The following is a 16,717-nucleotide window of genomic DNA, read 5'->3' as shown; positions in this document are numbered from 1 at the left end:
AAATTCCTGGACATTTGAGGGGTGGAGCCTAGGGAGGGTGGGATTTGAGGAGGGGAGAAACTACAGACCAGTATAATGCCATAGACTCCAACCTCCAAACCATACATGGAGGAAAGAGAGAAAGAAAGGGAGGGGCAGAAGGGAGAAAGAGTATGAGAGAGGTAGGGGGAGACAGGAGGAAGCAAAGGCGTGAGGAATAGGATAACCATCTCGCACGTTTCTTGCGGGTCTCCACTTGTGTGTGTGTGTGTATATATATGTATACACACACACACACATGTATGTACATGTATGTATGTATGTGCAGTAGATGGTTACGGCATTGGCTAGGTCCAGGTAGGTAGCCATGTTGGTCTGAAGAAGTAGAACAAAGTTTGAGTCCAGGAATTTGCCATTATTCTGCTTTGTTTCTTGTTATTTTTTTCCCTTCTTCTGGCGCTGAGATTAGGTTGAATTCAAAAACCTCAAAAAACATTTTTGTTAAAGGTTTCGAAGTCTTCCATGTAGCTACAATAATCACAGTTCCCACATTCTTGATAAACATTTATACAATTAGAGACTAAGCAGCCTGTGTTTTGCATGTGGCATAGAGAACAGAACATGAGATGCCCTATTCTCTGCAACTTGCTTCACACAGAAGCCCATGAACACTGTATGGTGAGAAATCTCCAGGTGATTGCAAATAAGGAAGCAAGGATATGTATGCCACCAGGAAAAAAAAGAAAAGAAAATGTGTTTCCTAAAACTGTCTTGACAATGAACAGATTTGTTAAACTTTTCAAAGTTACTTTTGCTGACATCCTACAACACCAATCCTAAAAGAATTCTGAAAGAAAGATCTTAGTACTACCTATTATGTTTTGCATAGATCAGAAACTGTTCTCAAAAATAAGATAGAAATTCCTTTGTTTCAAGAGAAAAAAGTGTTAATTTATAATAAAGAGAAAAAATGGATATAAATTTATTTCTTGGTCATCGTATTTATAAGTAAAAATACATCACTTTTGAATGACCAATAAAATGAATGACCATTTTCAATTTCTTCTGAAAAAATGAAAAAAGGAAAACTTATATGCACACACACACACTGTGATTTCTTATTGTACATTAAATTAGCTTGGATTATGAACACTTCAAAGAATTCACAAGAGTTGTATATTTGGTTGAGGACAACAAAATGCATGAATTAAAGTAGAATGCTACATAACCTGTAGTAAAGACTGAAAAATCCATTCATTATTCTTACCTGAGATGAATATGTGTGACCATCAGAACCACAAACAGGATTATTATAAACTACTGGGCACTGCTTGCATTTTGATAAAACAGGACCGACTCTCCATTGTTTATGGCCCAAACCAGCCTCTTTCATCCTACAAGAAAATTAAAAATGTAGGTAAATGATGAGCAATAACAGAAAATTGATCCAAAAAGTGTAAAGAGATAACAACAGAGCAGTCAAACAAAAACTACCTAGGCTTTTAATTATGATGTTGATGTCAAAATTGTTTTACAGCTATTACTAGCTATTTCTTTATTACGGCATTGAGCCAACATAACCATAACATGTTAGGATACAGAGTTTTAAAAATCTGGGTAAAATGCAGTAAAATATATATAAGACCATAAAAGTATTTGACAAATCCAGTATGAAATATAAAAGGCGAATTTCTAATACGATAGCATGCCGCCCAGAATTTAGCCACAGATTCAGTAATAGTCCGATTATCATCGGATAACAATCGGTTACACTACCTGTCTGTCTGGCCAGATGTTTCTTTTACAAAAGTTGTGATATGTTTGTCTCGAATCATATTGTACCAGCTGCATCTAAACATCATATGTTCAAAGAGGAACATTGGCTGAGGAAGGGAAGACCCATGGGGAGGCAAGCCTCCCCTTCACCTCCCTGTTGGGAGCCACACAGTATGTGTAAAAGAGCTGCATGTGGCTCCCAAGGCACAGTTTGGCCACCCCAGTGAGAAATTCATTTTATTAGTTTTAGCCCAGTTTCCCAACCTGTCACGGTCATACTGAACCTTCTTTCTACTGTTTTTGTGACGAACCCCCTTATTTTAGGGTATGAGGGGTTTGGTTTCTTTAACCTTTCTCAGGCTGGAACTGGCTTATTTCCCCCTGACACTGTCTGCCAGCCTCTTTCAACACAGGAACCCACACAGTTTGTCGTTTTATCAAAACTCAAGCCACTTATTGTCTCTGGGGCTTTTTATGAACACTGCCTTTTTATAGGATGAAGTTTACTGTTTAGCTTTGTCAGATACTGTAGCACATGCAACTTGGAACAGTAAAACCAACTGAATAATTTATTTACTAAGACAGACAGGAAATACATATGTACAAGGGAAAACTTTGATGCTTGTGGATACATAGTTGCAGATGGTATATTTCAGCTTTAGGTTAGTTCCTTCAAATCAGTCACTTCAAATGACACAGTACAAATCACTTTCTCTCTCCAAACTCAACCCTTATGCTGTTTTAGACAGCCAGTTTTTGTGTGGGTTTCTTAGCTACTCTCCACCTTCACAGGTCCTGGCGGGAGCTGGTCCATGGGGTTGCGAAGAGTCGGACTCGACTGCGACTGAACAACAACAACCTTCACAGAGAAATACCTCTGCTGTGCCTTAGTTTGACTTTGGACTTCCACTAGTCCAATAAACTCTTCTGGCACACACGAAACCACCTAAACCAGGCTCTTTCTCCAGCAGGGTATAATTTCTAAGGGAGAGGAATGTGTATTTCTTATTTAACCACTAGGAGCTTATTTTCCTGGTTAAGACTCCTTAGTTTTCACTATGGTTTTCACGTTTGGCTTTTCTCAGTTTCCCTTAATATTGGAAACTATATAGATATCTCATTTGTTCCAACAAGACTTGTCCATCCCCTGGCTCAGTACCAACTGACTACAAACCAACTGACAGTCTCAACTGCCAAACTCCAACTGTCAAGAGTTCATTTGTTTGTTTTTATTTAGAACTCCCCCTTGAGTTCTGCATCAGACTTACATCACCACTGCTAGTCATGTGACTTGCAGGTGTCTTTGCTTGCAGGCTGATCTCAAGCCTGGAATCCATCACAGCTCCCAATTTAGTATCATCTACAAATTTAATGTATCCCCTCTACTCCTTCATCCAAGTCATTTATAAAGATGTTGAACAACACAGGGCCCAGGACAGATCACTGAGGCACTCCACTTGTCACTCCTCTCCAAGAGGATAGGTAAGGGTAAAGGTTTCCCTTGCTTGAAAGCCAGTTGAATCCGACTCTAGGGATGCAGTGCTCATCTCTGTTTCCAAGCCGAAGAGCCAGCGCTGTCCAAGGAACCATTAATAAGTACTCTTTAGGTACCACCTGTCACAAATCCACTGAACAGTAACACATTTTATCAAGTTGTCAACAAGAATGTGGAACCTTAACAAAAGCATTACTGAAATCAAGATAAATGATGCCCACAACATTCCCCTGATCTGACAAACTAGAATCTTTCTCAAAAAAGGTTAGTCTAACATGACTAACAGTTAATCTTTAAGTACCATGAGGAACCCCTGCTGGTTCTTAATCATCACAACTGTCTTTTCTAAATGTTCAAGGACTGACCACTTGATGATTTGTTCTAAAACCTTTCCAGGTATGACCATCAAGCTGACAAGATTGGTAGTTACCTGGATCCCCCTTTCCCCCCCTTCTTTAAGATGAGGACAATACTTGCCCACCTCCAATCTTCAGGTACCTCACCTGTTCTCCAAGATTTCTCCAAAATGATGGACAGAGGCTCTGAAATTATACCAGCAAGTTTCTTTAGTATCCTCAGATGCAGTTCATCTGGCCCTGAGGACTTGGTTTCATTTAAAGAAGCTAGGTGTTTATGTACCACCCCTAAGCTTGTCCTAGGCTGCAACTCCCTTCCTTCATCCTGTGTCCTCTTTTTGCCAGGTTGTGCACCATTTTCCTTGCACAGAAGACCGAGGCAAAGTAGGAACTGGGCAGTTCTGCCCTGTTATCATCACCTGTTGAAATTCCACTTTCCTCTCTCCATAGTGGGCCTACCACTTCCTTGTTCTTACACTTTCTCCAAACAAAAAAACCATTTTTTTGTTGTGTTTAGCATTTCTCACTCATAATCTTAAATTCATACTGAGCTTTAGCATTTCTAACACTCTCCCCTAAACACACTTGCTATTTGTTTATATCCATCCTTGGTCATTGTGGTGGAACGTGCCTGCTCTGGCCTGCAGACCCTATTTTGCCCTGCCCTCCAAAGTGTTTTCCTTACTCTCCCATAGCCCACCACCTGACTTCTGCAGGAATTACCCACTGGAAGGGTCAGGATTCCCAGCTTCCCTTTCAAGTTGTGAGGCCTTGCTTCTGTGTCTCCCGCTGCCTAGTGCTCAGTCACCACTGGGACAGTTTACTGCTGTGTATGCCACTGGACGAATAGCCGCTTGCCAACTGCCTTCCTTCCTCCTGGCACTCCCTTTGAAATAGTATGCTCGAATCTGTGGAGGTCTGTGTGGTACAGAGAACCCTTACCAGTACCAAAGTTATAAAGTATTTATTAAAAAGAAAATGTTTGTGAGCGTACTTTTAGCACAGCACCAGATTTGAGCAAGGGATGCAAAAGACATAAATAAAACATAAATCCTCTGACCCTCTCTCTATACATGCCTTATCAGATGTCAAAATATAGGACAGGCTCTTTAGCTTTAAGAAGTCACACATCTCTACTTAGCCACCATAACCTTTCTAGTCTAAAGTCCTCCAAAAATCTCTATACCATCCCATTGTCTCTAACTAGATCTATTAGCATTTGTATGAAGGTAAACTGGCATACAACTGGACTACCTGTTCTCTGCCCAGAAGGGGGAAAAAACCTGTTGAAATGCACAGGGGAGTGCTCATTTGCTCAAAACTCCCAGGGGGAAAAAATGCATTTCTTCACAGTCATATTGCCCTCCTTCCAGTTCCTAAATGTGTCTCTGGCTTCTTTAGGTTTCTCTCATTTTTCTTTCTCATTGGAATAGTATGTGATTGTGCCTTCAATATCTCACTTTTAAGAAACTCCCACCCCTCCCTTCTCCCTGAGTATTTCTGATCATGTGATTCTACCTAAGGTAACTTTGAGATGGTTAAAATTAGCTTTTCTAAAATCCAACCTATATGACATCATGTACAGCTTTTCCCTTCCTTCCAGTTCCATTCCTTACAGTTGTCTATGCCCACTCCTTTCCACCACATCAACCAGTTCTTCCCCTGTTGGAGAGAATCAAGTCCAACATAGCAAGGAAATGCCAAAGCAAAAAAGTCTTCACCTGCTGGCACAAGATGGCAACAGAAGGGTACAGACAAGTCTCCCTCAAGAAAGACTTCCAGAGCTTTGGTGCCATTAACAAGAAGGCCCTAATCCGCCTAATCTTACAAGGTTGGGAGCATCTGAAGCAGAGCCTTGGAAGAAGACCATAATGGTCAGATATGTCCATAAGGGAATAGGTGGTCCTTCAGGTATGCTGGCTCCAAGCCACGTACGACGTAACACTGTTATTTTACATTGACAGAACTCAGACATGGCATTAAAAAGGAGTTCTAATGCTCAGGGGGCTCAGGCTCAAGTTAATCCCTTTTATTTGTCCATGGTTTGGTTTTTGAGAGTTCAAGCTGAGCAGCTGGGGAGATTGCATGCAACCAGCAGAAAGGCTTCTCTGACCTTTAAATACTTTGATATATTTATATATCAACATACTATGCCACATACATACTCTTCATATTAGCAACTGATCCATTTTATATAGTACCTATAGCCATAATCTTACCATTCACATTTCATCCAAACATGCATAATCTCAGCTACCAAATAAGTATCTGAAGAGAATAGGTTTATATGTCTTCCCCCTTAGAATGCATAAACTTCAGAACATACATCATATGTATTAGTCTTAATTTCTAAATGAGAGGATCCTGAAGCTCAACTCTGACTGTCATGTCTATTTTACACAGAAGTCATGCTCCCAATTCATGTGGTTCTGCAAGAATAGTTAATATTTCTCAGTGAGGAGACGATGGCAGATATTTAAAGGCATTCTTTCCTTTACTACAGCTTTACAAATCCTGGTGTGGAGATGGATTAAAAATGGTGTTCACAACAGCTCAGCAATCACCAGCTATCATTACTGCTGGTTTAAGGCAACAGACACAGGACCTGGAAAAAAACAGGTTGCTTACCTGTAACTGATGATCTTCGAGTGGTCATCAGTGCATTCACATCTCTGGGGTTACAGTGCGCCTGCGCCAACTCCGAGTGGTATTTCGGAAAACAAAAGGAATTTTTTTCTGCCCACTCTCCAGTCACGTGCTGGGCTCCACTGCACATGACTAGGAGGAGGGCATGAGGATCCTGCCAGTTCCTTCTGACCGCTGCCCTCAGTCTCCAAAGAAAGGAAAGGACCAAAAGCAGAGGGGAAGGAGGGCAGGGGGTGTGAATGCACAGATGACCACTTGAAGATCATCAGTTACAGGTAAGCAACCTGTTTATCTTGTTCGTTATCTCTGTGCATAGCAAGCAGTACACGCCTACCTGGAGAAGGGAGCCGAGGTCCTAATTCTGTGCCGCCTGCAACACTGCCCGACCTACTGCTGAATGCTGGTGAATGCGCACATCAAGGGTGTAGTGCTTCACAAATGTGTGAGGAGTGGCCCAGGTTGCTGCATTGCAGATATCTTCTAGCGACATACGTCAAAGGAAGGCTGTGGATGCAGCCACTGCCCAGGTGGAATGTGTCCTTAGCAACCCTGGAACTGACTTCTTTGCTAACATGTAGCACAGTTTAATAGTCTCCATAATCAATTTGGATAGGCGTTGGGACATTACAGCGTCTTCCCTTGGGAGGGTACAGCATAAAAGACAAACAAGGCCGGTGACTTTCTAAAGGGCCTTGTTCGACTCAGGTAAACGTGTAACGCTCTTTTGACATCCAGCGAGTGAAGCTGATGTTCTTCCTCGTTCGACGGGGATGGGAAGAATGCTGGAAGGACAATGTCCACTTGTAAGTGAAACTCAGAAACAACTTTCGGTAAGAAAGAAACATCTGGAGCCAACGTGACCCCATTATGACAGAAATTCAAATATGGGGGGTCACAATGGAACGCCGACAGTTTGCTCATCCTCCTGGCAGAGGTGACTGCAATTAAAAAGGCTGTCTTCCACTACAGGAGCTGCAAGCTACAAGTAGCCATCAGCTCGAAAGGCTTGTCTGCAAGTCTTGTAAGCACCATGGGCCATGCGATAGAGGAAAAAAGTGGGAACAAACAATGGAATGACACTGCGTGGTGGAAATAACTTTCAGTGTTTATGCACTGCAGTGAGTCACACACGTAATGTGTGTATACCCAGAATTAATAACACAAAAATACTGAGCAACCATGCACAGCAAACAATTAAAGATGCAAAACCATGCTAACACACTGGGTTGGATTTAGCTCCACCTTTCTGTGGGCAGAAAGACTTCTGCTCATGGAGCATGTCCTCCATGGCTCCCCCTCTCCAGCAGCAAAATCCTCCAGTCCTGTTTCTTTGGGTCCCCCCCCCCCAGAATAAGACTGCAGGTGGCAATTTGGGTTGCTGTGGATCCAACTCACTGTTACTATAACAGAAATATTGCTTAATATTAAAGAGGGTTTTCCCCCCTTCTAATAGTGAAGGCGTTAGTTTAGCCCCCTTCTCTTATAATAAGAATTCCACTTGGACACAAATATGTATAAAACCACATAAATGAGTGCTATATGCTTGTGTAAATTACAGGTCTCTCCCCTCCCCCCAAATATGCATGATCAAGCCTCCCTACTTGCATGTATGTTAACGGAAAATATGTTATTTATATCTGCATCTGACATTCACAACTGATACAATATGTGTTTATTTGTATTAAGCATCTGTGTTCTCAAGCCAAATAGTACAAGAACAATAGCTCTTAGTGAAACTGTTTTCCCCCTGAAGACTTCGAAAAGTATCCTCATTTATACTTTGCAATCTATAAATGTGAGAGATTAAATGATTAACCAGTAAATCCAAGCTCATTAACAAACTAAAAATAGTTAATTTGTTAGCATGCATCCTTTTTAACAAGTTCAGTGCCATTTGGCACAAATATATTCCTGCCTGTCTGCCATAGGTTTATTTTTAGCCATGTATTCTTGCAAACAGTTTTAAGACTTCTGGAAAGTTATGTATTAGCTTTCACATATAACCATTCGTTTTCATGAAGGGGGCAGGGTTTTCTAGATTTGTGATTCTGTCCTTTATCTTAAAACAGACAAAATGGTTAGTGGAAATATCAGAAAGGATAAGTTAGCCCATGCTGAGGACAGAGTTGACAGGAAAGGAAAAAATATCAGATGTAAGAAAGTTTAGAAATGAAATCATTGAGTCTAGGCAGTTTGTTGTAATTCATTGTAAACCTCCTTTAGGTTAAAAAAAACCAACCCTGCCTCACTTATGACAATCCAGGGCACAGTATATAATAGAACAATTTAAAAATAATATTACAGTTCACAAGAGGAGATTTAGTGTGAGCATCTGAAGAGATGCCAGCTCTGCAGTAAACAAAGCCTTATTCAGGTCACTTAAGTAGCCATTTCTAAAAGCAGGTACAAGACAAAACAAAAACAGTGGACTGTTAAAAATAGTAACAGCTAATGTATGACATAAACTATCAAAAAGAAAAACACTATCTTCTCAAAATGGGAGCCCAATAAGTTTGATGTGTACTGACCAGTTACCGGTATGTAAATGGTTAAGGACCAGTTATGCTGCATGTACTGAACCAGAAAAGACATAGGATACCCTATTTAAGGAAAAATGGTGACTGCAACTATTGAGAGAATAACGGATAGCATGTGCTCCTGGTACATACAGCTGAATACCACATAAGAAGTTTCATAGCTTAGGGGTGTTCCTGAACCAGGGCTTCTTGTTGAATAAACAGAAGGCAGCATTGGCCATGGGTGCCTTTCACCAGCTTTGGCTGTGGACCCAGCTGCAGTCCATCCTGGAGAAAAAAGATCTGGCTACTGTGGTGCATGCTCCGGTACTATCTAGATTAGGTCATTTCCTGGTGCTTTACATGGAGTTGCCCTTGAAGAGTATCTGCACTATAATTCAAGGTTCAGGTATTAACCTTTAAAGCTCTATATGTCTCAGAACCAGTATACCTAAAGGATTGCCTTGTACGATATGAACCTACACAACCACTCTGATCATCTTTAGAGGCCAGGGCACCCTCCTTCTGAGGCTAGATGAATGGCAACCCAAGAAAGGGCTTTCTCTGACATGCTACCAAAACTGTGGAACACCCTTCCCAGGGAGATTCATCCATCTCTCTCTATCATTATCTTCTTCTACCAGGAAAAGACTTTTTGTTTTGTTTCTCTCACTAACTGTCATTGGCGCTTCACATTGTTTGTGTGTCTCTGTGTTTATATATCTTCCCTGTTTAAAATGTTTTACATATGTTTATCTTTCTGTTTAATATTTTGACTGTTTGCCACCTATTTGGATGGAAAGGTGACATACAAATGTTTTAAATAGTGTCTGAAAAGGCCTTGTGAACACATGAACACATGAATATACAGAAACCTATTTAAAATCTAGTATTCATTGTCAGTTATACTTGAATAGTTTGTTATATTCAAGTATTTTAATTGTAGAGGGGAGGAGTAGAGTATGATATTCAAACATACAATATTAAACGTCCTGTGCTCTGAATGAGAACATTTAAAACCTGCTATAATCTTTAGGGGGAAAGGGCATTATAAAAGACACGGAAAAATGTTTTAATATAAATTGTTAACAGAAATAAATGTTTAGAAGTGAAGTATTATTACTCATACTACAGAAAGAAGCCTGCATGCAGAAGAATCAAGTAATCTGGCAGTCTTCAAACACAATCATTTATGTATTTATAAATAATTACTTCTCCCTGCACATTCCAAATCACAACAAAACAGAATGTATTGGTGGCATCTGTTTATATGAGCCCTCCTAGCTATTTTATTCTTACCCATGAGAGTTCTGTGTCTCTCTCTGCAAAATGTCTTTCTCACTGTGACTGCCTTATTTGATTTTGCTTGCTAAAAGGGAGCTCAGATTACATCCTATAGGTGATATGGGAAAGAAGATGCAATCAACAGGGAACAGAAAGCAACAAAACAAAATAGGGTTGCCAAATCCAAATTCGGATTTAAAACCTGCTATAATCTTTAGGGGGAAAGGGCATTATAAAAGACACGGAAAAATGTTTTAATATAAATTGTTAACAGAAATAAATGTTTAGAAGTGAAGTATTATTACTCATACTACAAAAAGAAGCCTGCATGCAGAAGAATCAAGTAATCTGGCAGTCTTCAAACACAATCATTTATGTATTTATAAATAATTACTTCTCCCTGCACATTCCAAATCACAACAAAACAGAATGTATTGGTGGCATCTGTTTATATGAGCCCTCCTAGCTATTTTATTCTTACCCATGAGAGTTCTGTGTCTCTCTCTGCAAAATGTCTTTCTCACTGTGACTGCCTTATTTGATTTTGCTTGCTAAAAGGGAGCTCAGATTACATCCTATAGGTGATATGGGAAAGAAGATGCAATCAACAGGGAACAGAAAGCAACAAAACAAAATATATTTTTCTATACAGCACAGGACACACAGAAACTGAAGAAGCAGTATTAGGAAAGTCATTTTGCCTTGAATGAAGTCTGGCACCTTCCTCAGGGCAATACAATAGACTAAGGCTGCAATCCTAAAGACACTTTTCCTTGGGATAATCCCCAGTAAATAATATGGAACTTACTTTCAAGTAGATTTGATTAGGAGTGCTCCCTAAAACACATTTGTAACTTTGCTAATATAATCCATGCATGTATATCTAGTGCGCAGTTCTCTTTTCTTGAATGAAGCAAAAGATTACTTATACAAACAGCAAGTCTCCCTCAGAGTTAATAATAACTCTCATATATCTTATCTACTTTTACTACAGAAGCACCAAAAATCCATACCTTGTATTTATATTAGGGCTGCCAGCAAATGACATCAGAGGATGTGCTGAGGTCACTTCCTGTGCAACCAGAAATGACACCAGCATATCACCAGGGTCACTCTAGGATTTGGATAAAACACTATGTTTTGTCTTGCCTGAATGCTAGAGCATCACTGGCAATGCACTGACATCACTTTTGGTCACATGGGAACAGATGTTGACATGTTGGGATGCTTGCCATTGCACCCATTTTCTCCTTTATTTTTCTCCCACTGTCCTGTTGAGCAACTGCAAGAAGGGCTTGCTGGGGAAAGTCATCCTCCACCCCCAGTGTGAAGCCTAATTTAAGGAACTAACACAATATAATTGTTTCATACTTAGGCATCTTTACAGAGTCACAACATGAAAAGAGATGTGCATTGGGGAAAAAAGATATGGTTGGAGACATGACTGCAGATATAGGAAGAAAATGCCTGTACTGAAAAACATCAGTGCAGAAAACCTTTTGAAGACACTGCCTGAATGCTTTACAAACTGTTTTTGCAGTCATAAAGGCTGAATTTTTCTGTGTTCAATTTAAAGCAAAGTTTTTCTGGATACTTCTCTGCTACAGCGGTCACAGTTTTGCAAACTTTTATGCAGAAGTTGGAATATAAACTTACAAAAAACAACAGTCCATAGCAAACTGGCATTAGCTTTTGACAGTAATATATTCAGAATTCTTTAGACAAAGCATGCTCTCCCAATCTAACTGCCACCTCAATGTAGATACAAAAAGTAATCTGATACTTAAAGTTGCCATTTCCAGCCTTCCTCTCTCAAATATCATCAACCAAAGAACTTCAGGAAACCTGGATCACAGAAAATAATCAAGTAAAGCAGTGTCTGAGTTATGTAGAAGTTCCATTAAACATGTAAAATATGGACATTTCATGTACTCCCAGGTAAAATGCAAGTATTTATACCTTTGGCCTCTATGATTCCGTCACCATTCACAAGACAGAGACTTACAACTGGTACATTAACAAAATAAATTTCTTTGAAAATATCACAATAAATTTATATTGGCTGGAGCCACAAATCTTTATTCTGTTTTCATATGGTCGAGTAACTCGTCATCACATGAAAAAGCAAAATCATAATTGCTTCTTTTTAAAAAATCTCCTGAGTTTCAGTGTTTTGCTTGCAAACCACCTCATGGGATACATACCAAATTTAGAAATTAACGGAGTCTTCCCACTGCTCCGTAAGCTATTCAGCAGTAGATTCTGATTCCTTGTTCACTTTCCCTGTTCTTCTGCAGGGTGGCTGACAGCTGATGGAGTCCATGAGAGGAAGGGCCAAGTTTCCCAGGAAAGCTGATGAAAGACTCCCCCAGGTTTTGGTGTGTTTTTTTTTAATCTTACTGCTGGCTATGAGCAGCAGCTGGGTGCCTCTTTTGTTGCAGATGGGGAAAGGGAGGTAAAAAGAAGGCACAGGATGACCTCTCCCCTTCAGCCAGCCATCTGGCAGTTGGGCTAGCTGCATAGACAAGAGGGGAGATTTCTTACCTTTGGCCTGCACTGGACATTTAAAGAGATATGATGTCCTCTGCCAACAAAAAACCAATTTTATACACTGCTTTTCTCCCAACAACCACCCTATGGGGTAGGTTACGCTGCATGTATGACTGACCTGAGGTCACTCAGCAAGCTTCCATGGCAGAGTGGGGATTTAAACTTGCATCTCCCATATCGTATCTGATACACTTTACAAAATTGATGGCACATCCTTCAGTGAATAGGGGGGGGGGGGGAAAATGGGGGGGCCTCCCTTGGGGGAAGAGGGGGGGGGGGGGCACTGACAGCCGAGCAAGGGAAGCAACTGCCATAGCAGCAGAAGCAAATGCTGGGAGGAGCTAAAATTTTGTGAATCTCCCAGCCTCCCTATTGCCTCCTCTCCTTTGCCTCAACAACCAATGTGTCTTTTTCATCTATGGCTTTTGCCAAAGAGCTGAATGCATGAGCACAGAGGGAAATGGAAAGGATTTTTTAATAGCCTGCTTTCCCTATTTGGCTGCTGGAGCCACAAATGAACCATGCACTTTTGTCTCCCAAGTAGTTTAAAAGAGATGGTGCAGGCATTTATGGACTCTGGATTGTGCTGGGCCCTTGGGGACAGAGTTGTCTCACCATCCTGTGCCTGAGATGAAGGGGAAGGTATACTCAACCTATTCATTGCTCGTACGGTTGTATTATTCAGCCTTCCAATAGGTGGCAGAGGCAGCTTTTTCCTTGGAGACCTATTTCCAGACTCCAAGTGGCCAATCTTGCATCTGAGCTCACAAATACAACTGTACTAATAACATGTGAAAAATAAAATCTTTAGTACATATCTGGGCTAAGTGCTGATAGCAAAGATGCTTGAAATCTGTTCTCAGCAACTCCAGAAATGGTTTTCCATCTTGAACTTGGAAACTGCTTCAAAATAATGTTAAAAAGTAGAAACATTTACAGTTTTAGCTCATATCAGTTATATTTACTGACTCGCACTTGAAAAACCTTTTGTGGTTGTGCTAATATTTGCTCTGAGCAAACGTTAACTTTGGGGCTTAAGATAAACCTGTGTATGAGAAAGGTACAGATATCTTAAGATGGCCCCTACTAACAATGTGTCAGAGGTGCCTTTGCAAGCTGTCAGATGCTGCTCTGTTCTCCATGAATCTCCAACAGAATGTTGTACGTTAGCACCAGATTGCTGCATCCCAACATTTTTTAAAATCATGTCTGATAAAGCTGAAGGTCTAAAGCCAAAACACATACTACCCACAATCCCACTTGCTAGCTCTCACACACTTGCTAATCACACATATGAGAATCATAATTGCACCTAATCCTGGATCTCCAGATTGTAAAACAATCCACAATATAACCCATAGTTTTCAACCAGAAATATTGTTTATTAGCACATCAGAAAACACAGGGTGCATCACTGGATCTCTAGGATATAGAAAGGAAATGCAATTTACCAATCTTTGGATTCAGCATCTTGCTTCAAAGACAAAATTCTTCTAATTGGTTAAACACATGATGTCAAGGTCCTCTTATACTCAAGGAACCGATTAAGTATTAGTAGGAATCAGGGATCATTTCGCAGAAAAAGAGGTGCAGGAGCTCATTAGCATAACTTATTTGCATATGTCACACACCCTGATATCACCGGAAGTGTGTCAGAAGGCTCCACTGGACTGTTTTGGATTGCTAGCTATGGGGGGGGGGATGCACAGATCTGCCCTCACAGAGGAGGGAGAGCTTGTACCTGAAGGCGGGCGGGCAGGGGCTTTGCAACTTACCTGGCTCCTTCTTGCTCCTTGTGGCCCAACTGAGGGCTGCTGGGAGCAGTGGGCAGGGCTTGTTGCATGTGCCCGCCCCCTGGGACTGCTGGAGCTCCACTCCTGTGCGCTCCCACAGGAAATGACCCCTGTTAGGAATTCATTATTTCCTATTCTACAGTGTTGTGACTTAAATCATTTTCCTAAATATATGTCTCTTTAGGTATCACTAAAGTGGAAGATAGGATAAGATACCTTACTGTCCTCTTAGCAGATAAACATCATCAGATTATGGAGAAGGTAGCTAAATTTTCTTCAATAGCAAAATCTATCTGTGCTTCATTGGATAGTTATACTGTTATATTTTATTAAATTCTATTACTTTTATATATAGGATTTTTAATATTTGAAAATGTATTTGTATTTTGTCCTTTTTTATTGATTTTTATGGGATCATAATTGAGTGTCTAACAGAAATACGTTAACTGTTTGTTGCTTAACTACACCGGTCACTGACTGTTAACAATAACTAAACAATTAAAAATGCTCTTCTCTCCAAATGAATGTAAACATGTGACTGGCTCACTAGAACGAAACCCAATGATTTACAGGATACAATGTCTCTTATTACCTAAGGAACTGCCATAGTTGATCTACTAAGGAAAATAACCCTGAACCCCTAATTACATCACAAATGAAAACATATGAAAATTGCTAGATTTAATTTTATGATGGTAACCATCGTTTCAGAAAGGGATGGTTCATGGCTGCAGAAATACCTGCTTCTAGATTTTGATTTTACAAAGTTCTATTTTTTCAGCATCTCTAAATTCCTCCATATTGCTATCATGTGACTTGCAAGACTCACTCAGGTCAAGTGCTTGCTACTGTTCAATAGTAACCATCCCACAAATAGCTAGTGTGTGTAGTGGTTAGAGTTCCAGAATAGGATTTGCAAGACCCAGGTTCAAAGCCCCACTTTGCCATGGAAGCCCACTGGGTGACTTTGGGCGAGTCATACACTTAGGGTTGCCAAGTCCATCTTCCACCCCCAGCGGGGGACTTTGGGGGCGTTCCTGGAAGGGGTGGGGCATCCCCAACGTGATGACATCACGTTGGGGACGTCTGCCCCCCCCCCCGGCTGTGCGCTGGATCTCCAGAAACAGCAGTTCCCTGCACTTAAAGTAGCCGGCAGCTGGTGTTTCCCTTTTAAGAACGAAGCTGGCATTTCCCTGCAAGCTTGCGGAGTTCGTGCTTGGCATGAAACATGGGTTGCACACCCTTAAAGGGAGAGAGATGGGTGGCTGTGGGTGTTGGGGGTGGGGCTTTCCCCGCTGGCCATCTGGCCGGCAGCGGGTAGAACCCCCCCAAAACGGGGTACCCCTGGCAAACCGGGGGGGGGGGGTTGGCAACCCTACATACACTCCCAGCCTAACCTACATCACAGGGTTGTTGTTAAGATAAAATGGATAAGAGAATGATGTAAACTTGCTTTGGCTCACCATTGTGAAGAAAGTCAGGGCAGAAGAAAGTCAGGAGGTTTGAGCTGTGGCGTCATCATTATATGAATAATACCCAGCTCTACCTTTCTATCCCACCTAATTCCAAGGCTTTAATTGATGTTATGAACTGGTGCTTGGAGTCAGTAATGGGCTGGATGAACAAACTTAAACTTAATCCTGGGAATAGGATATTTGACAGACTGCTGGGGAATTAAGATTACAGGGAAATGCCCTCCTGACTGTCCCATCAATCAAAAAAGCTAGTTTGGTGGGTATGGAAGGGCCAGGGGCAAGGCCAAAAGTAAACAATCTGTCCTAGCCTAAGCCACAGGGACAGACAGTATATAGGTGGGAGGATCGAGTGACAGTAGTGGAGTGGCTCCCCACCTCTTACCCAGTGGTAGGCTAGGCTGGGCCATGGGGTCAGCATAGGCCATGGGTTTAGAGAGGTAGGCCATATATCCTTCAAAACAGAGAGCCAAGAATGGAGCAGGGAGGAAGGTGTGGACACTGATCTATGTTCTGGCGGAGTCATTGTCCTGGGCTGAGTGAGGGAAAGGGTGCAGCAACCCCTCCTCTTCCCATTCTAAGGCCTAGAGCAGCTACCCTGACTTGTATCAGAATGGCCTGAGCCTGGTGGGGGGAGGGGGACAGGGAGGAGCCTCAAATCATGACTGCCAGCATGACTGCCAGCAATGGTGTAGAAGAATTCAGTCAATAAAGGGCTGCTCTCAAAACTGTGCTCAACTGAACCCCTGCTGTGATTTCCACTTTCCACTCCAGCTTCCATGAGGTTACATATACATTATACATGAGGGGGACCCGCGATACTCGCGGGGGGGAGGAGCCGGCCTGCCTG

General features: G+C 41.4%; 1 protein-coding gene across 1 annotated transcript in view; it reads right to left on the bottom strand.

Moving 5' to 3' along the window:
• The window catches only part of SPOCK3 (sparc/osteonectin, cwcv and kazal-like domains proteoglycan (testican) 3), a 193,058-nt gene that overhangs the window by 145,061 nt on the left and 31,280 nt on the right, over positions 1 to 16,717 (bottom strand). The window contains exon 2 of the mRNA XM_015420050.1: positions 1,247 to 1,373. Coding sequence (XP_015275536.1) covers positions 1,247 to 1,373 — 127 coding nt within the window. The remainder of the gene's footprint in view (positions 1 to 1,246; positions 1,374 to 16,717) is intronic.

This window comes from Gekko japonicus, unplaced genomic scaffold, assembly GCF_001447785.1.
Source record: "Gekko japonicus isolate JY-2015 unplaced genomic scaffold, Gekko_japonicus_V1.1 scaffold329, whole genome shotgun sequence".
NCBI lineage: Eukaryota > Metazoa > Chordata > Lepidosauria > Squamata > Gekkonidae > Gekko > Gekko japonicus.
Note: the sequence above shows the minus strand (reverse complement) of the source record. Positions and strands in the feature narration are given on the sequence as shown.